The sequence below is a fragment of the Camponotus floridanus genome, unplaced genomic scaffold, assembly GCF_003227725.1.
Source record: "Camponotus floridanus strain SB8 unplaced genomic scaffold, Cflo_v7.5 scaffold204, whole genome shotgun sequence".
NCBI classification, from domain to species: domain Eukaryota; kingdom Metazoa; phylum Arthropoda; class Insecta; order Hymenoptera; family Formicidae; genus Camponotus; species Camponotus floridanus.
This window is the reverse complement of record NW_020229331.1, coordinates 109,485-137,199: the sequence shown is the minus strand read 5'-3', so window position 1 is coordinate 137,199 and position 27,715 is coordinate 109,485. Positions and strand designations below refer to the sequence as shown.

The 27,715-nt window shown below is 36.8% G+C and overlaps 1 protein-coding gene across 3 annotated transcripts; it reads right to left on the bottom strand.

Annotated features, from left to right (window-relative positions):
• Positions 1–571: 571 nt before the first annotated feature.
• LOC105257352 lies at positions 572–25,996 on the bottom strand. Of its 3 annotated transcripts, none has more exons than XR_889663.3 (5): positions 25,201–25,996; positions 5,570–5,771; positions 5,152–5,274; positions 2,153–4,221; positions 572–1,685 (listed from the first exon to the last, which is right to left on the bottom strand). XR_889663.3 is itself a non-coding variant. In XM_011267911.3 (5 exons), the coding sequence occupies exons 1-4, from the start codon at positions 9,413–9,415 to the stop codon at positions 2,208–2,210; spliced, it is 2,370 nt and encodes a 789-aa protein (XP_011266213.2). In that variant the 5' UTR covers positions 9,416–10,003; the 3' UTR covers positions 572–1,685; positions 2,160–2,207. The 3 variants fall into 3 exon arrangements, 1 of the variants encoding a protein (XP_011266213.2); XR_889661.3 differs by lacking the exon at positions 25,201–25,996 and adding an exon at positions 9,385–10,003; XM_011267911.3 differs by lacking the exon at positions 25,201–25,996 and adding an exon at positions 9,385–10,003 and having other exon boundaries at positions 2,160–4,221.
• Positions 25,997–27,715: the final 1,719 nt, after the last annotated feature.

Below are 27,715 nucleotides of genomic sequence, written 5' to 3'. Positions count from 1 at the left end.
TTTAATTAATATTCTTCGTAAAAGCTTATTTAAAAAAATGCAAATTCGGCAAACAATCGCGAATATAATATAAAACTCGTTAACAGATACTGTATTTTGATACACAAACTGAAATCGAGATAAATTCATCTTATATTGGATATCCATATTAAATAGATATTTTAATGGCGCGCCTAATACACTCTTCAGAATTACGCGATTCAATAAACCTACGATCTTCTACAGTACTGATTAGGAAAGGAAAAAAATTAGAGGATAGAAAAATCAGTCAATCAGTCGATTGCATCAATGAAAAAAGTATTGCAACCGCATGAATGTAATTTACGAAAGATCTATTAATACAATTCTTTCTTTTTATATGTAAATTTGTAGAAATCAAATTAAGTTAGTAACATATTAACCCATATAAATTATATAGGCGCAAAATTTTTCATCTTTCTGAAAAAATAAATTTTATTTATGTATTTCCGACGAAAAAGTCTGTCCTAGAATATTTTTATTAAAATGCAGTTACAACATTTTTTAATGATCAAAGTCGACAGTGAGGGATTGTTAATGAATCCACTGTGTGTCATATCGATAACAATTCGTTTCATTATTATAGGCTATAAGGCTTTATCTCGTTACAATGAGCATAAGTATAAAATAATTTTACATGTCGCCATATGAAAAAAGGCAACGGTAGCTTGATGTAGGACGGTTTTCGACTCATAGTTACCCTGCTTATAATAAGAGATTCGATTCGACAATAGATTCGCGTCTTTTCGCATTTTGGGCTGAGAATAGAATATACGTATGAGCGATTAAAAGATTGGAAAAAATTTAAATAAGTTTAAATTTTAATGCATAAATATGCGAAAATAATTTCTATATTTGTAACAATTCATGGAATTATTACAATTGATATAAAAACTATTTTTCACATCAATAGGAAACAAAGCTCGTCAAAATTATATCAGTCCCTTTAAACGAATCTAGTACATGTAAGCGTAATAATCGGGTCTATAACAATATCATCGATCAATTAATCTATTGGAGAAAATATTTCAGAATCTTGCACAGTATATCCCTATCATCTCGTATACTTTTAATATACAAGCACTTTGCATTTGTAAACAGCTGCTCAAATATTTGTTCCGAAACGTGTAACGAATCGACGAAACGAATCAATTGCGCCTATTGTCTCGACGCTGTCATGTATATAAGCTCGCCCGTTTTCTTTTTGTACCTGCAGTATATTACTTGTAATAACGCTGATACGCGCATAGCGTTATTATAACGTAATATAAATATCCGTCCCATGTAAAAACGAGAAAACATGTTTACAATTTTATAACAAGAATATATAAATAAGACTAGATTTATCGTTAGACGATTCGCTTAGAAAAATATGACGTGGCGACGGTATCGATGCAAGTCTCTGATTTTCATCCGATACCATCCCAAATGCATCGCAGTCCGATATTAGTCTAAACACGAATTATCTCCGCGTATCTCCGATCCCATATAGATATGGCGAGCACAAAATTTCACTCTTTGGTTAACCCGTTCTCGCGGACATATGCGGGTATAATCTAGACCGGAATATATATACATACACATAGTCCAGTCTCTCTCATCTTTGGCACAAAGCTGAAATCCAGTTTGTTTCTCTATCTTCATGACGCGCATCATGACACGATACTCTGTTGATTAAATTTTACTTTCATCATGTACAAATAATGTGTGTATATATGTATGCGATATCTTCACTTTATATTATTATGCACGCGGATATTTATTTAACTTTCGAATTTTAAATATACTATTATATAACACATATACGATTGAAAGTTCACTTTCAAATCATTTCAAATTCAAAAAAGTGATTATCAAAATTCTCATAGTTTTTTCACTTTTTGACTTTTAACACATAATTTCCATCCTTCAGGATTAAAAAAAATTGCAATATATATTATAAAGTAATTTATAGATCCATAAATCTGAAAAGTATTTTAATAATAATAATTTTCCTTTTCAAAGATATAGATTCAGAAAGCAATTAGGAAGGATCTTTAATTTTAGAATTATATATGTAGCTAAAAAAAAACAGATTTTCACAAAGTGAAGAAACAAAAAGGAAAAGAGATTCAACGATAAAAGAGTAACGTACGTCGTACCATGTCATGACTTCCGTTCATCAACTGACACGTCGCGAATGTCAAATCTCACGTGAGGGGCAAAGTCTGATGATCCTCCACAAAGTTGTTCGGCACTTCCAATAGATTGCCACGAGGAAGCGGAGAATGAACGAGAGCGGCGTCTCCCTCGACGTCAAGATCGGTCGCATCGCCGTTTATCGCATTGGCACCGCTGCCGTTGCCGGTCAGTTCGCGCACATTACCGGGCAAATAGTCTTTCCAGCTTCTGAACAGATATCTGGTGAATTTCCTGAGCTGCCGGAATTTGCAGTACGTGGCACCCTCCGCGGACTCTAGTTGCTGCGTTTGAATGAGAAAGCCCTTCTCTTTGAAGGTCTGCTCCAGCTTCTCGCGCTGCAGGGACTTCCTAGTTTTTCTCTTTCGTCGTCCGTCATCCTGGCTGATGGGGTTTCTCTGGCATGTAATCGGGGATTGGATTCTCTCGCCGGCAGCGCTGAGGAAAGCTCCGGCGGCGGAGGTCGTCCCGGACTGGCTCGCCGGCTGTTGAAGGGCTTCTCTAGGGAAGAACTCGTAGCCGCGCATACTCTTGTCACCTGTGCCACTGTAATAGCGGAAATTGCCGCCCGAATCCACGGAGAGACTCTTCTTTTCCTGTAGACTAGGCTTGGCGCCGCCGGTGAATTTGAACTTGCATATACTCACTTCCGTCGCCGGATTGTTGTTGTTTTCCGTCGGTATCGGTGGTATAAATATTGCGGAACGCTTTCGCTTAGTCGGCTGATTCTGCGGCTGATTTAGAGGAGCGTTCCTCTTCGGTCTAGGTGACGGTGGTGCAGCGATCGGCGTCGGCGTCGGCGTCGGCGTCGGCGTCGGCGTCGGCGTCGGCGTCGCCTGAGACACAGGTAGCGCAGACACTTGAGGTATGCTTTTGGTCTCCATCATCGAATATATCGATTTGGGCACGATTTTCTGCTCCCTCGGCGGTTGATCCGTCGGCCGCGGCGAGCACTTGTCACCTTGAGCAACCTTCTGATAATACAGCAATTGAGACTGCAGAGCCATCGGATGGATGAATACGCCGGTGTTTGGCCAATACACGAAACCAGAGTTGTGGCCGATCATCGGATCGATCACGTTGTTATTATGATTGACGAGACTGTTGTTTGAACGATGGATTATCGAGTCCGAGTAGTTGATCGGTTCCGATAAAAAAGCGCTTCCAAGACATTCCACTTCTTCACCGTCACTGGACGTCTCGCTCTTCATTTGACCGGATTCATAAACGTTCCCATGCTTCCGCAGTAGTCGAATCTTCAACTGGTTGAGATCTCTGATGCAGAGATTCAATGGTTCATCCTGCTCCCGCGCGCTCTCAGATAGCGCGACAAAATTCCGTCTAGTCTCCTGTGTCAGCCGCTTCTCCAACAAACTACTTATTCTGTTTTGCACATCCGTCTTCTGAAAAGGCAGATGTGGCGATACACGGTCCTGAGAATCCTGTTTGTCCCGAGGCGACAGTCTTCTCTCCTCGTGACCGGGCGTACCCGGCAGTATAGTGCCATAATTCTTGTAAATTAAATGGCAGATATCAGCTTTCTTCGGCTTTCGGCCGCGTCTAGGCTTGCTATTATCGAGGGTGATCTCGCCCATGTAGGGAAGATCGGAATACTTCATTGGCGGTCTGCTAGACGTTTGCGATTGCGTCTGCTGAGCATGATGATTGGGATATGGTGCGTTGGAGTAGGCTTGCGAGGACGCGGACGTGATAACGGATCTCCTAGTACTGGTGACTTGATTGTCATGACCAGGAGTCGGATTCTGAGGCACAGACGCGACGTGTGGACAGAGCTCCTGCTGCATCGCTGCGATCCGTTGTAACCAACTGTGAGTGTCGGCGATAGGACTTGGAGTGGACGTCGAGCTCGTCGGCGCTGGGCTGGGTGCCGCCGGTTCGATGGTTCGCGGTGGCGACGAACTCAGGTTTTCCTGAGCCAATGAAGCCTCGTAGTGATCCAAGTATTCCGGCGGAAGCGCCTGATGATGAAACTTGAGCTTCCATCGCGATTTTCTGCGACCACGGCTGCAACATTAAAATATATAGAAGTTTTATAATTTAATTTAATATTCACACATAGGGGTGTGTGGCATGAATCGCCATGTATTCTTGTTTACTTAAGTGTTTTTTTTATTTCAATATTAATTTAAAAAAATTATATAAAGAGAAGAAAATATTTTTCAACGAGAAAATTATTGATTGAAATCGGAAAAATATTTTTGAGAGTTACTTTGAATAATAGTCCCACCGAGAGCAACATTATATTCTAATATTACATAGAAGGAAACCATATTTAAATCAACGCTCACAGCAGTTATATCGTTTCTTCATTAACGCCAGTGACTGCATTCCGGACCACACCTTAATACACGGCGCTTTATGCAGAGAACGTATTCGATTACGCTTCCTCTGCTCTTGCCGCTCTGCTCGGGCCATTTAATGAAATTCAATAATAACGGTGATCTCTCTCGCCGGCGCGTCTCGTTGACGTATATCCGCGAATCCTTTTTTCCGCGCGTTCGCGCGCGTCTCTTTAGAAGACTTGCTCGAACCAGTTTCCTGGCGCCTGTCTTTCTTGCGAACGACGCCAGCGATGATCGTTTAAAGCACTTTCCTGGCTACAAGAGCGGCCGGTTCTACGTTAAAGACGTCGTTAGTGACATGGCGAAGGAAAGATACGAGATAGTTGTTGCCGCGGATCGCGCTACGTGACAATGTAAGCCGTCGCGAGACACGTTTCCCCAACGCAATGTGAAATTTGTCTAGAAGGATGCAAATATTTCATCTGTTGCATATATATATGCAAATGTAATATTTAATTCAATGTATTAATTTTAGGATGATTGAAAGCAAATTTTATATTAGTGATATCAAGCGTGATTATTATCTCACTACTAGTTTAATTACACTGATAAAATATTGCGTGTAAAAATTGTATTGAGAAAAATAAATCACCTGGATCGTCCTCGGTTGTTAGCATCTGGAACTAACGTTGAATTGTCCTCCAGTCCTTGAATTTGATGATGGCCAACTTGCTTGTCCACCGAACCCGTGGCGTTGATCGCATCCACTTGCGGACTATCGAAATCAGAAGAGATTCTCGTTCACGACGTGCTTAAATTGTTATTTTACATTAAATTATTGTCATCAAATTATTCTTAATTTTCCGCCAAAAAAGATGGGAAACGTCAACAAGATTGTAATATACGACTTATAAACAGGAAAACAATATTCTACAAAAAACTATCCTCTAATATCCTCTAATATATGTCGTGTATTACTCGTTATGTAATTTGTCACCTGGAGAGTTAAAACCAATCGATATATATGCGACGTATGTCATGCCAGACACGAAAAGAGATTCATAACTCACCTCAACGTGCTCGCATCGCGACTTCGCTCTTCCTCCTCCTGAGGCTCTTGCTTAACGGCCATGTGGATCACGGGTGGTAACGGACAATGTAAATGCGACGAGTGATGCAAATGATGCTGCAAACCAGCGTCGTCGGTCAGACTACTATCTATGCCAACAGACTGTGCACGCGGCACGACTTCCTCAGTCTGCATAGTGCCCCCTGAAAATTCAAACAAGCAAATCGCTATTAGAGTTTATCCCATTTCGCACGAATACATGTAGAATTCTTCTTTAGATTTAAAATCCCACACGAAAATAATTTTCTCATGTATACTTTAGCAAATAGCTTCCAAAACATACTTCCCGGTTTCAAGTATACTTGGACGTTCAATTTCAAAAGTTTGTTTTAAATGTCAGAATTTCTAACAATAAGACATTGAATCGGCTTCAATTTTCGAGGACGAGATAGCTTATATTGTAAAGTGAATGTAAAAAAATCTTCCTCTCTTCAACGTCTCCTGCATCTCATACATATGCAAGTATTTTCAATAGCGAGATCGTAGCTGAGAAATTGTACGCGTTGACGAAAAAAAAAATGATTCGTTAGAGATTGACTTGAAGCGACATTTCCAAACCGAGTGCTCGACTTCATTAATTATTAATGAAGTCGTAATGTGCTCTCTTAATTTTGACAGAACGAAAAACGGGGTCGGAAGTAGCCGCCGTGCGAACAGCTTCCACTTTCTTATTTCGGCATGCGAGAACCACGCGAAAGGTTGTGCGTAGGCCGGCGTCGAAGCCGGAGATCGTTGCCGGTGTGCGAACAGATTGCGGAATATTCATAACCACTGTATTAATGAGCGTTGGATTAATGCCGCGGCGAATTGCGTGTTGCATAGATTTGACGGGCGTGAGAAATGGCGTAGAGGCTAAACAAATGCTTCACGTAGAAATGGATAAACGATAAAACGCACGATATGGCCGTCGTTGCACCATCGAGAGCGAATCGCGTAGGCGACCGTGTGTTCGTCCAAGGCTTCGAAATCGCACAATAGCAAAGCTGCGAACGCTTACGCGAGAAAGATCCGCTTTGGAACCGCTTCTCTCGTGAAACAGCTCGTCTCATTCGACACCTGTTGCACCACGTTGAGTAATTCATTATCAAATTCTGAAACTCTCTGTTCATATAATATAATAATTTGTATGATCATAATTGTAACTCGCATTAATTCGTAACATTTCGTAAACATTCGGGATATCATATGCGCAAAATATTTCTAAGATTCTCATACGACTACTTATAATTGTTACACATCATTTGATTTTTTATTATATATAAAAAAGACAGTCTATATATTATATAAAAAAATCTTAAATATTAAATTAAAAAATATATTTGTTTTATATATCATCTGTTATTAAATGATACATAATATATAAAGAATTGTTTAAATTCTATATAATGTGTAAAAATTATTTCTATATAATATTTTTTATATATCAATATAATGAGTATACAGCATTTTTTTATTCATATACATATAATATTTATAATAATTCAATAATAATATTTATGAAAAAGATAAAAAGAAAAAGAAAAAGAAAAATATTTTACATTTTAGCGTATAATTTAAATGCTAAAAATTTCTCATATATTTTTTTTTTAATATTACAAATGCTTTACAAATATTATATGACATTAAGAACACGATATGAAAATTCGCGTAATCAAGGGTCAACGAAACAAAGACATCAGTAATTGGCACGCCAAAAGATGTAGGGAAACAATGCGTAAGAAATTAAAAAAGGGAAAGAGGAAAACGCAGAGAAGACGAAGAAGTGTATTATACATACGACTCCGCAGCACATCGTCGGATAAAAATATTCCCGCGCACAAATAGAAACGGACACACACTCCGGTACTGCCCACCCAACACCCGCAATTTCTGAACCATATTTGGTCTTAATCGATCAGGTTTCATGTCTCACGATTATACATCTTTATATATTATAATTTATTTCAAAATAAGATTTCAATACAAAGTTAAGCTATATGTTTCGAAATCAATCAGAAATATTATTTCATATTCGCATAAAAATAAATGTATCAATTCGATTGCATTTTAAAATAATGCCACGAAAATAATTTTTAGTGAAAATCTAGATCCATCATTTAAATATGACTTATAAGAGATCGAGAAAGAAAATATTTTTTCACATCCAGAGGCCAACGCGAGTAATAATTACATGGCTGAATTGCGACTAGAAATTAAATAATCATAATAAGTAATGTAAAGATTTATATCAAGAAAGACATTTATAGATCCGTAATTTTATTTTTAAAAATAAATATGATTTAAATATAGCAAGACCTTAAAAAATGTAAGGTTTCAAAATTTTGAGAATTAACGCATTAAGTATAATTTCGAAAATTTAAGCTTTTCAAATTTTTAGGTTTTAAATTAAGGAAAAAAGAAAGAAAGTAATACATATATTATTTAAAGATCTAAAACTCCAAATTTTAAATCATAAAGACTTTATATAGTATAAGTTGCACAATTGTAAAAATACGAAAATTCTCTGAAATTTTTAAAATACCGCGACTTTAATCTTTAATAATTTTCAAAACGCAAAAAGTTTCGCAGAAACAAACGCCAAAAGGCGAGACTAGTGGAAGATATTAATATCGATATGTGCGGGAGGTGGCTCGTTTTGAGACCGCTCATTGAAGACCAGTTATAGAATGATGCAGGCGAACGCGTAACTACAATTTATTTTTTGGCTATTTTTAGCAGTTGGCGTACCGCCACTATTTTCGGTTCTCTCAAATTTCTCACTCCATATTTAGGATTATGGTTGATGGTATCGTGCCGTACTTTTGCTGTTATGATTGCTGAAGCGCATTCGTCGTGCACGCTTACACATATAATCATACATAGCTTCGACTATATTATCCAGAATTAATTTAAAACATCGATAAAAAGAAAATTTTATTTCGGAAAAATTTATAAATATAAATCATACGTAAAAAGTGTTTCTGTCATATCTTGAGTTACAATCCAATATATTCGTGATAAAAATATAAAAATATTTGCAATGTTCTCTTAATCAAAATGGTTATTATTCCTTTTCTTTCTTATCTTTCCAGTAGTATTGCGTCAAATTTTAGTATTCACACAGGTAACAAGTGGACGAATTGGAACGCATATTTGCTTCGCGGGAAAGCATGTGCTCTCGCGTTCTATTGGCAAAGGCGCAACTAGGTTAAAAACGGAAAGTCAGTCGTGATAGTCGAGAATGTGTCAAGGTGATGTAATGTCTGAAGAAAAATTCTTTGGAAAAAATTATTTTCTCTGGAGAAAAATATCGAAGAAAGATAAATATGTCGAAATATTCTCGATCTCATAATTATTCAATTTTATGAGATTTTATTGATTGCTCATACATAAACATGTCATATAAATCGACCTGCTTATATATTACAATGCATCGATGGATCGTGATCCAGTGGCCTGATTATGATTTGCCGCTATAGATCCATAATTACATGTCAACATCCGCGCGACGTAATGATAGTGTCCCACGTGGACAGCAGGGACCTATCGTGAAATTATTCGTAAAAGTTTTTTGATCGAAAAAAATTTACTTCTTGTGCCTTTTCGCAATCGTAAGAAACGATCAAGAATTTCGAAATTTCACGAGCAAGCGCAAAGACGATTTTTCAAGGTTATAAGCTTCATTAAGTGATTAAAGAAAATCGTAATCACAAGGCAAAAAAATTCATCATTGTATATATATTGTTGTCGAAAATGCAATGATTCGCTGTCGATTACCTGTGACGGGAAAGTTGCTTTCCGGCAACATGAACGTATCGTTCTCGACGAGTCTTCTTTCTGAGAGAACCACGCGTTCAGCGATCGGCACCGCGCATTGCGAGCGTCTTCTACTCCGATGCGATTTTCGCGCGCGATCGATCCACCATCGAACCGAATGACACGGCAATCATTGTCGAGCACAATCACAAGACTTCGATTAATTACTATCGCTCGATCGGCTCGTTCAATGCTTCGCGATCGCCCACGCGATCGATTCTACTCGCGTGGTTTCTTGGCAGACGTATCGAGAGATACTTCAAATGGAATCGAAGATAGAAAAAGAGGAGAAAGACGAGGAATGCCGAGCACGTGGATAAAATTCCTCCCAGATGAAGAGAGGAACTTGAAGAAACTTTTGCGAGGAAAATGAGAAGTGGCGAGTAAATGAAGAACGATGAGGGGGAGAGGGAAGAAATGGAACCGATAGAACGAAGCGAAGCGTTTTGAGACACTTTTGGCACTGTTACGAGCGAGAGTAAAGTGGACAAGAGCGACAACTCCAAGAGCGACGTCTACACCTCCGTCGAGGGAACCGGAGGAAACGTCGGCGACGACAACGACGAAGAAGACGACAACGACCAGCCCTCCACAAGAGGAGCAAGCGGAGGCGCGGGCGTGTATATTCTCGATTTGGGCGGATGGAAATCTGAGATTGCTCCATATTGGGCTGTGAGTCGCGGCTACGGAGGTGCTCTGTAATAGCAGAGCTCGACTTCTTCCCTCTCTTTTTCGCCAATTCTATCTTTCTCTCTCTTCGTTCTCGCTTCGACGAGCGCACATATGTTCGTATGCGCATACATATACGTGTCTCTAGCTTTTTCATTCTATTTTCTCTTTCTCTCTCTTTCTCTCTTCCCTCTCTCGATCTACCACAGTTCTCTGTATATGATGCGACCAACGAGGGTATATTTAACCCCGCGAACCACCAACGAGGAATCGAGCCGCGCGCGCAAGCCACTTCTCGTACTTGGTCCTCCTCTTCTTCTTCTTCTTCTTCTTCTTCAACGCTCGTTACATCCCGCGACTACTTGTGAAACGAGTTAAACCTCTTTCACTGTTTCGTAGATTTATTTTTCCCTTTGATTAATGGATTTCAGAAATTATGATACAAAAGAGGAAGCAATCCAACGAATTGTTCCATCCAATTAAAAGCTCTTTATTCGACATGTTTTGGCTGATGAATTTTTTCAAAACTCTATTATATTAAATTTCACTTAAATTAAGAGAAGTAGCGCTGAATCTAAGATTCGCTATAATTTTACTCTTATAAAGTAATGAATCTATTAATAAAATATACTAAAAATTACTATAATAATAAAAGAACGTTACGCATTCCACGGAATATACTGCCCTCTTGATTTCTGAAAAAAAAGAAAAAACCTGAAATAAACGACTCCATTAACCGACTCGAATCCGAGAGGAATCGTTCCAAGGGACTTTGCGATATCAATCGACTGCATCGAATCTCATACGTGTGCATACATTCTGGATAACAGAGCCTCGGGCAGAGTTGAGTACATCGAATGCACCAACATCCATGTAAGCTGCCGCACACCAACGAATCGCAATAAGTACGCTAACGAAGAGACAGCGTAATCCGGCATAACGCGCTATCTCTGGAGTTAATGAGCCTTGAAGGCTGCTCCGTCGGAGAAGGAGACTTCAGGTTTCCCACAGTGGCCTACCGGATGACGCGCAATGCCGAAGCCGAGTCCATCTCGACGTAATGTACGCAATTTATCGCTCGCCCGTGTTACACAAAGTGGCGAACGTACATATCGGTTGGATCGTGTATAAATGCACGTTGCATATAAATACGCGTCTTTGTGCATTTCTACTTAACGCGATTCGAAAAAAATAGATCGCCGTCCAGAGATTGACAGCGCGCAGCAAAACACCTGGAAAGATACGGGCTGAACTAATGAGATTATTTAAAAAATTGAGTAAAAAGTTGCTATGAAATTATTCGGCACTTTTACGAAATTGTTTATATTTCTTCCTGTCGTTTTACATCTTCAAAAACTATATCGACAAAAATTATAATTATTCCGGAAAATAAACGCATAGAATATCTCGATTTTCTCATAATTAAAATTAAATGGCATATATCTTGATTAATTTGGAATAGCAGAAAAAAAGAATTTTGGATGTGAAGTAGTTTCGAATAACAATATAAATTTTTAAAAAAACTGTGTGAGAAGAGCTATATATCATAAATGAAAAATGATACGCTATTACTTGTAATAATAATTTTTATTTGAAAAATAACAATTTTATGCAATAGAAGGAAAAATATTATTCCAAGAACTATCTTTCCATCAATTTTCTTAGAATATCTTCCTCTTCCCATTGTTGCATTTATTTAACGATAGCCAAGAAATGATCATCATTTACAATGTTACATTATTCGAAGAATCAAATATATTATTGAAAATGTCACATATTACCGTACTGTAAAAATGACATAGTGTCAGCGAGCGTATGCGGTCCTATCGCCAGGGATATAAAACGCCATTCTACGAACGTGCTGGATTAAAGCGCAGAGCTGGCAGAATGCGAAGTTGAAAGTAGTTGTTGACATATCGTTGCCAGGTATTGGAACACGTCGGGCAAGTAGGCGGGTTGGTTTAACCTATACGGGATATAATATGCGCCTCCGCAAGAGGCGGACGCGCCAGAGACGCAGTCGCGTAAAATATCAACGCATCGTCTACCGCAAAGAGAATAGCGTGGCATAATGGGCACGATATGTTCATTCGTCGGTACCAACCAGCCGACTATTTGTTACTTAGAACTTCACATTTGTATGCCGTTTTTTAATTATCAACAATGCAAATGTCAGTCACGCGACCTAGATACGACTCAGACATGCCGTATTCCTGATCGTTCCGGGAGCGGAAGTACGCCTCGACAACACTGATGAAACTGCGCGTGTGGGTGACAATTTTGGCGTTGACGATTAATTACCATAGACATCGATATCGAGGATAAACTTCACCGGTTCTCGATAGACCGTAACGAATGCGAAAAACATTCTCAAACGTGGTGCAAGCATGAAGAAAACACGTTTGTATATCTCGAGAATAAATAACGACAGAAGCTTAGTTCTTATCGTATGCCCTACGATTAATATTAATGAGATGATAAAATGAACAATGTTCTTGATCGAGAGAGCTAATTTATTATCAGCGATTTAACAAATTTGAGGAAAGAAGTGTCGAAGTCAATTTGATGGAACACTCGAAGCTCGAATATCCCACGATAATGACTTTCCCAATTTATCCCGAACTTCGTGCACGCGAGTTGGAAATTCATCTTTAAATAATCACCGTCGTTAACATCGTTGCTTTTATAGGGTCGTTAATCACTGTCGTTGCCCATAGTAGGCGATAAATAATTATAAAATATGCAATTTGCTCTCGCAGCATAATGCGAGAACACTGACATATGTGAGAGTCCTCGACGGAGCGTACACGCGTTGCTCGCTTTCGAAATGCGACGCGAAGTAAATGTGATTCAGCTAAAAACTTAGGACTTAGTGCAGTCTTCGTGGTATCTGGAGAAGAGAAAACGAGAAAGATTTCTCGAGGCGATGATGGGCCACCTTACAGCTAGTCCAATTGAATCGCCCACGCGGTAAAAATCTGAAAGGAATATATAAGGCTACCCACTAATACCGTTAAATTGCCCAATGCGCCTTTTCCCTTTACGAATTATTCAATTATATATCTCTCTTAATTTGGCAATGACGCAACTCATAAGCACCTCTGTGGGCGTTTTTCATCAAGAAAGGAATAGCGTGTTAAGCCCATTCCCGAACATCTTTAGCTCGTTGCTACCTCTTACATTGATTAAAAACGAATATAAAATCGTATGTGTATGTAGTGTAGGAAATTATATACAAATAAGTATATAATTCTATATTTAATGTGTCTATAAAATGATAAATGATAGTATTGAAAATTATGGCATCTACACGGAAATATTACCTGTGATTTAATAATCGTTGTCAGACTGCATATTATATGTATAGTTTCCAAGAAAGATAATATTCTTTCATTTTCTAAAAAATCAAAAATAAAACATTATTATACGTTATTAATTATCATATTCCTATACTTATATTGTAAAATGATTCTGAGACATTCTGCATAAATTGAAATTTTCTATAACATCCTCAGCAATTACATTTTGTTATATCATCTATATGCAGCATGTGCATATAGGTAAAAGAAATTCTCTTTCAGCGAGATGCTATGCAACTGCAAGTATGTATAATGGAGAGCATGGCACCTTTCACTATATACATTTTTTTAATTTTGCAAATCTTAAAAACAAATAAAAAGAGGAAAAATTTCTAATTAAAAGCGAATCGACGCCCCGATAACAATCTCGCCTGAAGAGATAGCTGCAAAAAACGATTCGGTAAATACGAATCGAACTTTGATTGGTCGATCGATAGCCGACCAGTTGTAAAATTGATGCGAAAACGACTAACGTGCTTTAGAGAACGAATGGAGAACATTCGCCCGCTATTCCGTACCCTTTCTTCTATCGCCATCGCTACAGCATCCGTCAATCGTGATTGGCAGTGCACGTTACCACTAAGAGATGTGGACATTCTATCTTATTACGCAATGTTATCTATCTAGATAATTAAATTCGTAGCTGAAGAACGCTCGACAGAAGAAATGTCCTACGTCGTACACCATAAAAGTTGAATAAAGATTCACTTGAAAAAAATTTTAATTGATCAATATATTTAAATTCAAATGGTGAGTCTTATCGATGGATATCGCGAAAATGGTAAGTAAAAATTATTATAAATGTTAAACATATATAAAAATATCAAGCATGCTAAAAATAACGTATCTGTTCTAAAAAAATTCACTAAAAAATCACAGAAATATCTTACTAAAATTAATATTTATAATTATATATACATATATATTTCTATGTGCACATTAATTTATTAATTTTCCATATAATAAAACACTATAGCTTCTTTCATATAATATCTATGTATATATCATTCTATAAATAAATCCTCTGCTCGTTATTTCGTAATGCAATTTAATCATGTGCATCTACGATTTAATCGCTCCTGTGATTGCACTCGCAAATTCACTTGGAAAAATTTTAATTAATCAACATATTTAAATTCAAACGCTGAGTTTTATCAATGGATATCGCGAAAATATAAGTAAAAATTATTATAAATGTTATATATATATATATATATATATATATATATATATCAAGCTAAAAATAACGTATTTGTTTTTAAAAAAGTCACTAAAAAATTAGAAATATCTTACTAAAATTAATATTTATAATTATATATGCATATATATTTCCATGTGCACATTATTTATTAATTTTCCATATAATATGTAAACACTATAGCTTCTTTCATATAATATCTATGTATATATCATTCTATAAATAAATCCTCTGCTCGTTGTTATTTCGTAATGCAATTTAATTATGTGCATCTACGATTTAATCGCTCCCATGATTGCACTCGCAAGTATCGTGATCGTGATTGGCAGTTGTACCGATGTGAAAATTCTCCCACTCGGTGATGAAGCTCTCCTCCCCTTCATTTTCTCACGTGCGTGACGATTCCCCTTCTTCTTTACACCGATCTGCACCGATCGCGATCGACATCGCGATCACAAAACCCTCCTCCAATTGCCATATTCGTTAATTCGAGAAAATATGGCTGTCTGGATCGTTAGCCGATTCGATCATGGCTACCGCACTGCAATGACTGACTGATAAATGACAGCGATATCGATCGATCATCCTATCGGTATTTAATTAATTCTCTCAAATGGACAAAAGATCTCTTGATGAAGCACGCGTTTGATAAAAATATCCTTCCCTTCTCGATCATCGCTAAAGTCATTAGTCCGATTATTACTATTATAGTAGCTGCATATCGTATCGGCCAACTGACGCGTAACAAATTACAGGCAAGCGCGCGCGCTAGATTTTATATTTAGGATGGTACCATAGGATGTAACTCTAGAACTACTGAATTAGGCTAGAACGAAAATATCTTGCACCCACGCCGATGACGTTCTCTCTCTCTCTCTCTCTTTTTCTCTTTCCAGGGTCTCCGTGTTTTATATATTTATTTATTGCCAAGTTTTTTCTCTTATTCGCGCCTCAACGTTTGCACTCGTGATGGAAACGTTACATAAGAGAATCCAGATTCAAATCGTATGTTTGCACGAAGACTTCGATCAAAAGTATATACAATTTGGCCCGTCTTATCAATAAATAATTACAAAAACAATCTAAGCTCAGATCATTTTTACGGAGCGCAAACCTCTAAATTCATTCGAATATAAAAAGAGAGAGAGAGATTAATGATTTGCCAACGTAATTACGAATTCCATGTCCCGGTAAGACGCCTGGACGATAAGCAAATAAGCTCGGCACTCTTAATTAAAAATGATGAAGCGGGGGCTTAAAGACAAGCGCACGGATAAGCGTGCACCGATGTCATCGATCATCGGATCTGTAAACGACTTTCGACGCTCTCGCCGTATCTCATTATTTTGTACCCGAAGCGAGACGAGCTGACTCGGGAAGAACGATCGCAATTAGCGACGATATTGCAGACAAGAAGAGAGAATCGGCTCGTATGTCATTAATCAAAACAAGAGGCAGAAACAATCTGGATGGATAACCGTCGCGAGCACTTACCAAATTATTAACCGAATTATTATCAATCAATCGCGCCGCTTGCGCAAATCCGCGCGGATTAATTAACGCATCGCGGGCGGATATGACGGTACCGACGATCGCCGGGATTGATAAAGTAATTGTTACGATCGGGCTTTTTTTCCTGCGCGAAGCCGTCGTTAAATCGGCCGAAATGACGTTTACGTAATATAACGGGGCGAGTCGACTTACGTTTTCTCTCGATGAGACATTGGGAAAGATACGATATCCCTCTCCTGGTTTCCGATTCGACCAACTGATTTTTTTCTCTCGCGATGACTAATGAATCGACGTAACGTGCTCGCCCACCCGCAGTCGATACACCGTCGTTCGATTTTTCAAGTCACATTGAAGATATCGAGTAAGATACTTTTCGATCTTATACGTATTTTCAAGTGTCCCCTCCTCTCCTCCGTAAAATTTATTTTGGTTGAATCATTATTCCGATTAAAAGGTATCGATTTATACGAAGCGCATCTATTTAAAATATTCTGCTGATACATTTATATGTATCGCGCTATATATATTTCGAAATTACAGAGTTTAATTAAGACATATTGCATCGGAGATATCAGTTTCCAGGATCTATGTAAAACGTGATAGTATTCTTGACCGCTATAAAATGAGTTTCATCGCGCATATTAATCCAAATGATATAAAATTACATGTCGAGTGCTCGCATTCCACTTGGCTCAAAGTTTTCCATGGAACTGACGGATATGATGAAATCGCAAGGCGTTGTCTCACGCCAATGTGCGAACTTGCTTATTCTATTTCCAAGTTGACCACACCTGTTTTTAGCTTTATTTTCGGGAGCTTCGAGCTCCCAAACATATGAAGAACATATATTCCAACTACGTAGAGATGTAACGAGATGCCGTTGCGTTCACAAAGCGAAGAATCAATCTATATTCCTGGACAAAATTAACGCATAATTTTTTTCATTTTTTCTTTAAAAGCTGATATTTAAATTTTAAAGAAAAAGTAAAAAAAAATTATGCGTTAATTTTGTTCGGGAGTATATTATTTTCCGATTCACAAAAATTATTAATTCAGACGTTCAAAATACTAAAAAAGAAAAGAAGGAGAAAGAGAGAGAAAGAATATACAAAATATATACATGAAAAATGTTTTTTTTTCAAAGGCGCCACTTTTTGAATAAAATTGTTTTGTTGATTTAAAGTCATATATATAAAGTATATTAATATATTTCTAATTAATGAAATTGTGATGACGGCAATAATAGTTTTTTTCATCGATCCCATTGCTTTATTTTTCCGATATATTTTGTCAGATATATATTTCGACGTTATTAATTCGAAAATTCGCATCAGAGATTTGAAAAAAATTACTTATATCACATTTTGCACATAACTCCTTTTTAATACTATATATTATTTATTTGTATATATATCTATTTATATATTAATTATATAATGTAATTTTCTATACGATTTCTATAATTTTTTATATAGCATTGAAATATTTTCTGAATTTTATTATTATACACTGCCTCATTTGCAAGCTCATTTTCGATACTCACCGTCTTCGACAGATTACAGAGCGCTAGTGGCGGGATTACACTTGGACAGTGGAGAAGAACGAATTGATACGAGTGGTCGAGCCTGTTGCTAGTCCATATACGGATCAGAGTGCTAAAATGAATTACCCGAGCCGATACGAGACCCGCCTTCAAAGACACTGGATGAACTGGTCCCATTGAAAGGAAGCCATTTCTCGTTCTGCCTCGTTCTGATCTCTTGTTTTTTTTTTACGCGTTCATTCATCACAGACGTTAGGTGAAGCCGAATACTCTTTCTCTTTGTTTCTCTTTCTTGCTCTCTTTAAGAGATTTTGTAATTAAAACGTATTAAAACATTGCTAATTTAATCCTATATTAAAAAATTAAAGTATTAGATTATCCAGGAAGTTTACGCCACAAGAGATTCTTAATAAATAACATTATAACATATCTTAATATAAAATATAACGCACGACTTGTTGTATAAACATAATGAAAACGTATCATCTTTAAAAGGAACAGTAACAAACAGATTGGAATATGAATTACCATCATTAAAAGAAATAACGACTCGCGACAATTTTTTTTTGCTCCACTTAAGTCACATCCGATGGCTTTCTCTTCTTTATGTTAAATTTAAACAGGCATTTAATTTCCTCTCCCATGATTTCTTAATTTCGCGCCAACATATCGATATGTATCTTTCTCTTAATCTTCTCCGGTTATCTCGAAATAAGTTACTTTTCTGACTGAACAAGCAAATCTGAACAGTGAAATATAGCACAATTTTTCTTATCTGCGATGCAACACTCACGACTTTTTATCTCTTAGATTTATGATCAATGTAAGTCTCGATCGATTGGACATCCGGTTAAACAAACGATCGAGCGATCCCTCGATCGGTTTCGAGAATTTTATAAACGGGATTTATTTAAGTCCGAACATTACTCTCCATCTTGAGAGGAACGCGAAGCGAGGAAGAGAGAAAGAGGAGGGAGAAAATGAATCATAAACCATAGATTGCGCTGATTTCCTGTACCGCATGATCGAGAAATCGACGCGGCAAATCGCCCATAATTCCACCCACGTGTCTATGTCGCACGAGCTATTCATCAAACCGATCCGGTACTTACGTCTCGTTCAACGACCAGTCGCGGTTGAGATAAACGTAGAAGACGAGCCGATATGAATACTTGCGTTATATGCCGGCGTATATAAGCGGCCCTTACTCCTTATAAAGACGCGCCTTCAGCGAAGAGTAACGATCGAACGGACTTTATATCGAGATTCGATATAAAGTCGAGTCTGCAATCGCGAGTATTTATGCTCTACGTTTCGCGCGGTATATCTTCGCTATCGCGCAAGAAGAAAGACCACAATGATCTTTTCTGTCGTATCGATCACCGCCCGACTTAATGGAGAGCGCAATTTACACGGAATTCTAAACGATGCAAGAAAAAAAGATATAAAAAAAATAATTAAAAACTAGAGAAGACTAGAGTATTAAGACTAAAATATTAAGTTAGTATTATAGAACTTTTAAAATATTCTCTTAAAACATTTTATTTATCTCAAAATATAAAAAAATAATAAAATATAAAAAATAATAAATAAAATATAAAAAATAATATAATTTTTTAAAATAATAAATTACTATTTTTTAAATAATAAATAATAAATAATAAATTTAAAAATAAATTTAAAAAATAAATACTTAAAAAATTTTAATAGAATTGTTAAATAGAATTGTTTTACCGAATAGAGAAGAAATGTCAAATATTCATTTCTTTATAAAATACGGATGGAAGAGAATGAAACGCGATCAATGGCGCAGCTGATTGCGAGTTACGATAGATCATGGACCAATTATCCGATCGTGTCGAACCTTTTTAAAGACCGGCCCATTGTTCTCGCCGAATACATCGTAAGGCGGGATAGGATAAAGTCGGAGAGGTACGCGCCGCGCGGTCACGTGAATGAAGCTCCCATTCATGCGAGCTCCCTTCAGCTTACGCCTCGCCGCCGATGTCCGAGCGACAAGGGACTATGCGCGCACGCACTCACGCACACGATGCACGTTATCGTGTCGTTCAGTGCCGCCGCACACGTGATCACCATTCGATCGTCGCGAGGATGCGGATGCTACCGCGTATTATTCTCCGTCTTTTTTGCGCCGCTCGTCGCGTCGATCGGTCGCGATACTAGACGCGCGTATTTCCAGGAATTGCGCGCACGCGACTGCTCTCATTCATCCGCTTCGTAAATTCAAAAGTGCGTCAAGCCACTTGTTCATTATAAATTAGTATAAGCTGCGTTGCGTATAAGTATCTCGATAAATTTTTCTAGAAAGGTTCTCGGAGTAAAAGTTTTAACTTAATTTTACCTTTCTTTTCTCTTTCTCTTTTATTCCCGAGACATCTACAAATTAAAATAAAAAATGCAATTAATTTCGATATTATGCAATATATAGACATATATATTTAGTAAATGCTTCGAAAACATCTTATTTTAAAAATTATATTTGAAGGTATATAACTTATATCATTTTTTGAGATACTCAGAACACCTTTGTGTTGTGCATTATGTTTAAATATTTGTGCGATTTCGCACAAAATTGTTAAAGTATTTACAAGCTATATCTGAATAATATCGATATATCATTAATGATAAATCTTAAAATTTTCTCAAAGTAAAAAACTATATGCTATTAATATTAATATGTATACTGTATTATTATGACACAATTATAATATAATATACAATTTTATAATATATAATTCCTTCCCAAAAAATATAATGGAGTTACCGATTAACCAGAAAAAAAATAATCATTAATGATGGATCTTTTATTGTAATTCTATCACGCGTGATAGATTTAAGATCGTCAAAGAATCTCAAGTATTCAAAAAAGTTAGGAATGAAAGAATTAAACATTTAAACCGGGAACGATAAAAATATTCACTCGAAGAAAGAATAACGCTAGCGAAACGATGTGGTTGCAAATGAAATTATCGTGCTTTGCTATGTTTCTTCCATCACAAGTTTGCTATTATTAGATATTAAAAATAATTGTTAATTATATTATGTAAAAAATATCTGTATGTACTAGATATAAACCATAATAATCGAAACAAATTAAAATTCTATGAAACCTATTTTTTTTAAATCAACTAATTTACTACCGTTTACTGAAGTATGATTTTGTAAGATAATGTTTTTTAGCAGTTAGAAGTAATTTTAATATAATTTATGAAATTAATCGCGCAAATATAAAATCGCGTTACAATAAAAACATGATAAACTCGTTATGCGACCAACATCCTTATATCTCGAAATGCGCAGCTTATGATTCGCGGCTTAATTAAGTACGCACTTTGTACGTGCTTGCCTTCGTGTTAAAGTTCATAAATTAACAGGTTCACGCGCATGATTGCACGAGCAATCACGGGAGATCGAGTCTGATATATCAGTGCCAATTATCCCACAGCTGTTTCTCTGTCTTGCTTTTGAAACACTGTACTTTCTAAAACGATCAATATTCCACTGTCCGTCCATGAGAATCATGCGATTTATGGATTATTCCGTGCACATTACATTGCACAAATTGCACTGATCACTCCTTCTCATTAGCTCATACTTATTTGCGGAATGCCTAAATTGATTGCAAAGATAATTCGATGTAAAGTTGCACACTCCTCCAAAATAGAAGGCGAATGGAAGACAAAGTTTATGAATTTTCTCGTTTATAAAATTCACATTTTTTATATTATTATTTTATCGCAAAAATAAAAAGAAATCATTTGTGTCATTTCTGAATTTTCTATGTTATGTAAAATATTTAGGACTTAATAATTAATATGCGTAGTACTTATTAAGAATATGTATTCGATCGATTACAGTGCAAAAATATTACGAGTACCTTAAACTTTATTAATATACTTTTTCTTCGCAACGCGTCAAAAACATATTTAAATCATATAATAAATTAAGATATAAATATATATATCTCATATTAAAAATTTTAATACATATATTTTTTCAAACATATTAAATTATCTGACACAATACATGTCATCTTTATTGCAGAATATTCTTATAGTGCAATGTACGCATAATAAACAGTGATTTTCCGTCATTCAGGTATTTTCGTTCATTATGAAGTTACATCAAATAACACTTTAAGCCTCGTTATACCGGCATCCACTTGTCATTTTGATCGTCGTAAATCTCCTGGCGTTGCGATATCGTGTTGTTTGTACTTATATAATCTTTAGGGGACCATCTACGCGTCGTAGGACGGAATCGAGACCGGCAATCAGCACGCATCGGCTTAAACAGCCTCGTTGCTTTTTCAGATACTTACGCACGCGTGCGCCAGACCATAATCAATTCTCATTTATGCGCACGCTTCAGAGTATATTCGATCACCGTTTTAAGAAAGTTATCATAAATTATTCTGGATCTCAGATGTGTCCTATATGTGCCGTAAGTCGTAAGTTTTCCCTTCCAGAAATGAATCATGTTTTCGAGAAACATAGAGCGACAAATGAAGATGCAACGATAATCGGCCACCCACGCGTTGAAATTAAAATATATTCACGTTAAATTATGAAAGAATCGCACGTATATGTAAAATTGCGCTATTAAACTGCTATGTCAAGAGAAAGGATACCCAATACCTGTCATATTTTAATAATCTTGAATTATGTTAAAAATTGAAAATGAATTAAGAGCGTGCACTGAAAATTTAGACAAATGAGAATAAAACAGATAAATATTGTGAAATTATAAACTGAAGAAAAACTTTTCACAGAGATTAATTGAATTTTCGTATCATTCAATAGCTATATATATTGATTGCGACTCTTTAGCACAGGATGGAAAAGATAAGATAATTATAGAAAAAATCCAAAGAATGTTTTGCTAATAATCTATAAGACAACAAAATCTTAGAAATTATGATAAATAAAAATTGAAGAAAAGAAAATAGAACATTATACGAAACATTGTAAGACATTAATCGCAACTGTAGGTCGCAGCAACTTATACGACTCAGATTGAATCCTTCAGTCCTATAATCTTCAATTTTTAATGCGATCTTAATCTCAATCTTTAATTGTATAGTCGAACCTTACAATCATCACCATATACGCATACATGTGCAAGTTCGAGTCATATCGGATGTGCGCATAATGACAACAATGTGCATTGACATTAAAAAAAAGAAGCGAACGATTTCGCCGGGGCACCATTTCTCCCCTACTCGTAATGACTTCATCCGCGATTCCAAGGACTTCGCCGCGAGGAAGAAGCAAAAACCAGGTAGTAATCGCGGAGAGGAATGCGCGGTAAGGTCGAAATAATAGTCGGCGCGCCGCTGAAGACGACAAGACCGGTGATGGTGCACGTTTAATGCGAATGTAACGTATGTAACTGCAGAGAGCCGGCCGATACTCCAGCACAAGGCGCAAGTGAATTCTCTCTCGAGGAGACGAACGCGCGCGTTAAAAGATTATGCTAATGCCCCACGGTCGAGAGATCGCTATCCCCGATACTTAACCCAAAGACCTCATCGTCGAGTCCGAGACTGCAGTCCCGCGGCGCGAGTGGCGCGCGTTAAATTCCTGCGGGTTATTTCTGCGCGGTTATGAGCTCTCCGTCCGCGGATGTTACGAAGGCCCCGGCGATTAATTGCGCCGTAGCGCGAGCGCGAGTTTCCATTTTCGAAGTGAATAAGCCCGATCTTGACCTTCCCTACTCGTCTCAACGATTATTCCTTTGTTAGAGGCTGGAGACTGTCGTCATTAGGGCGAATATATGTGCACGAGATAATCTATACATTGTGCATAGTGATAAAAATCATTAAGAATTTTTTCATTGAGAAGCATCTCCCGTTTCTTCTTTCATCTTTATTACGAAAAAATGCAATAAATATTGTTGTCAATGTAAAATATATCTTTAAATGATCATATTTATACTAATAATAAGCTATCGATGTCATTCCGATAATTTCAATCATTTGCGATGCTTAATAATTTTGCTTTTAATTTTATCTTTGCCAAAAAAATAATAATAAAAAAAAAAATATCAATGTTATAATTTTCTGACTAGACTTGATTTCTCTCTTTGAGTAAATTTATAATTTGAACAATCATAAGATTTCTTGAATCCTAGAATTCGAATTTTTATTACTTAAATAGAAAGATATTTATTTTATTTTATTTTATTTTATTTATTTTATTATTTTATTTTTTATTTTATTTTAAAATAAAATAATTATATAAGTAATTATAAATAATAATAACTATAAATCATTTAAAATATTACTTTTTCTAACAAATTAATAAAAAAAATCTAGAAAGAAATTAATAAAAAAAAATAATAAGGAATATGAGAGATATCTATCACCTTCAATTATATCAAATTTTCTCAACCAATTACAGATTAATTACAAAGATACTTAGAAAATTGAAAACTCGAAGATACGTGCTATGATTCTTTATTAACATTTTTCCTCGTTCTTTTAACTCCTCGAATTTGCAGATTTTTCGATATTTTTGTTTCGCATTTTCTCGCACCTCAATTCAACGATTAATGAACAGTGCTCTCGCATTAATTGGAGAGTCGCCAATTTTTCACGACCCGAACTGTTTTTGCATAGCATCGGATTAATCGCGACAAACGACGCACAAACCCGCTGATCATAATAATCTTTTCCAGGGATCGTAAATTACGACGGCCATTCTCATTCCGTTCGCGGTTATGAGAGTACGAGCCAGAAATATGCGCCGGTCGATACTTACGCGTCCATTGTGCGTATTAGTCTTGATGACATAATAACGTCTGCAGGCTCGATCGAATTCTTGCTCGCGATAATGACAAATGTCTTCATCGCTAGCTTATGAAACGATCGATCCACATATTTCGCGCGCTTTTTAGATACAGCAAAGTATGTAATTCAAAATTTACACGCCAATTTATTTATCTCCTTTTCTTTTTAATAATGTCTTGAAATAATTGAGTTATTTATTATCGTTAGATAGTAATTTGTAATAGTATATTTTTAGAGATTAATTAAAATTAATTCCAAATTAAAATATATTCTATATCTTTAGAGATTAATATATTATGATATAATAATTATAATATATATGTATATGAAATTAATACACATGTATATGTGCTATCGTGCAACGAGTAATAACTTGAAAAGTAACCTGTTCCAAGTAAAGTGAATTTAGGAGAGACGCATTTCTTTCGGCGTTTACGCGACACATGATGCCGGATACGATCGAATTTCACGGAACACGTCGCACAATCCGAGATATGACTCACAATCAGTGATTTCAACGACTCGCTTCACCGAGTTAATATGCAAAGCGAGGGAATTAATATCTCCTTATGTAGAATATTGCGATTTTTGCAAAACGATCTTCCATTTAATCACGTTGATAAGTATTAAAGTAGGAAGAGTAATTGTTGTCGCATTATAATAAATCTGATAATAGATCGCTCACCATCGGGTGGGAATCCATAACGAGCCTCGTCAAGGTGTCGTCTGCGAATGGAGGCCGCTTCCTTCGTATCTCGCTATTCCCGAGCTGATCGGTTGACGGCGCGTGCACTCTTTCCAAGGATGCTACGCTCGGTCCATCCGACGCCTCGAACACGATGTGTCGCGCTCGATCGCGTGTCGTTCACCCTCTTCGGTAGGTGTCAATATACTCGGAATTCGATAGAGCGCGTCGTCCGGGAATCATGCACACTTTGCACTTTCGCGCGACACTTGTCTCCGTTTTCCTCCAAATGATATCCCCTCGAGGACGACGAGATCTCACTGCGACGCGGGGAGCGCGCGTATTTTTAAAAACGCGCTCAAGCACGACGAATCTCGACGAGGCGCGACAGATTCGCGGGCGCCTCTTTTCGAAAATGCGCTCGATCGCGGGATAAAGACCGCGACCGGATATACGCGGGGAGGAGGAGAGAGAGAATGAGTGTACTTCCGATTCGGAGATGCCAAGATCTCTCGACGCGACGACGTATCTCGATGCGCGTGTCAGAGCGAGAGGAGAGCGCAGGTTAAACGCGCGGCCGATCCGTCGCGCGAGCGCGTTTCGAGCCGACTACTCGTGCGCCTCCGCCGACGCTCGGAGATACTCGGTCGCGTCGCGTCTCGTTCGGTCCAGTGCGCGGGCGGATGCGGCCGACCGCAAATCGGGGAGAGATGAGTTTTCGTCGAAGGAGCCGAGTCCAGCGCGTACGATCGATGTCGATCTCTTTATTCTTACATCCTCTTGCAACTTGTTATAATATGTGCACCCGCGAAATTTTTGCCGCTCGCTTATCACATATAATTATATATGTGATAAGCGAGCGGCAATATCGTATAAAATTATCATATATATTGTCCACATTTATCATATAATAAAATAAAAATTGAAAACTTCTCTATGCTCGTAATATTTTTTTTCTTCTTTTGTGCGAGTTATGTTTTATAAATTAAATTTATCTCTCTCTTCATTCTACATGTGTATATATTCTTTTATCTTCACATGTTCTGCTAAACATGAACACATTTTTCGCGAATTATATAAGTGATACGTTTAGTAATAAAATAATACATTTAATAATACACTTAGTAATAAGATAATAATAACTGCTTAATAATAAGATAATAATAAGCTTAATAATAAGATAATAATAACGCTTTAAATAAACATAGCTTTATAATGTGTACATTTTTAAAAAATTCGGGTTTAGATATTTCGTTCGGGGAGAATTAACTCTTCAAATAAATCGAAAAAATTATATACTCTGTCCGGTTTGTAAGAACTGTTACTAAGATATAAGCTGCAGCACATTTTACGCAACTTTTTGCGGGCTATTAGCGGCCGTTGCATTCGTCCGGTTCTCCGGACGCGTTTCGCAAAACTGTCCGATAATGAGTCAATCGGCGTGCCGCTGGTCGTCGTCGGTTATCCGTGGATCGGTCAATACGCAGCATAAATCAGCAAAGCCGCAATTATATCATTCGTATGTAGCAACAACGCGTAACAGCCACCGCTTATATTGTGGCTTCCTAACACACAACCTACTTTCGATTCACAGATAATATAGTCAAATGTATGATTGATTGCAACAGAATTATTATGCACCGCGCCCAGTCCAGTTGTCAAACTGTTCCACCTGTCTAATCTCATTTTCCTTCCCTGAGACATTAAAGATTTCTCGTAAAGAGATCTCTTGTAAAGCATCGATATGAGCAATAATCAGGGCAGGAGAATCAATTATGTTTTATATAAACTATAAATACGCTGTTTGTTTACAGAAAAAAAAGATAACATATTGTCAAATTTTATTAATTATCCTATGAGAGAAAGATTTGTAAAAAATTTTAATTACATATGCTAGAAATAATTTTATTGAATCTCTGAATAATCAATAATTTTCTTTAAACTACTTCATTGTAATAGAAAATTAATTTCTATTCTAAAATAGAACGATATCGTTTCAACAAACTATGTTTGCAAGAGATATGTTTTTAGCAAAATTCCTGTAAAATTTCTGATTAAATTTTCTGTGAGAGAGAGTCTCTTTCAATTTATTTCAGAAATTCTATATATTTTATCTCTATAATATTTACATTCATTTCTTCTTTCCCTCTCGCTCTTCCCATATGCATATATATATATATATATATATATATATATATATATATATGTCAAATCTGTATAAAATTAAAATAACTTTTCGCAGAACGATAATTTTCGTTTTTTATTACGAATTGCCGATTACAGAGAAATCCGCGGAGCATTTCCGGACACATTAATGTCGGTCGGGGACCGACGTGTAATTATGTAAACCGGATAGTCCAGCAGTCACGGTTTACGATAGTGAAACTCGTCGGTCGCTTACGACGAAACGATCGACTTAAGATAGAATAAGTGCGGAGTGCAATTCCGTTCGAGGAGGAAATGCGCCCACGTAGTCGCACCAAAGAAGGCCACAAGTTGAAGCTACAATTTTGTC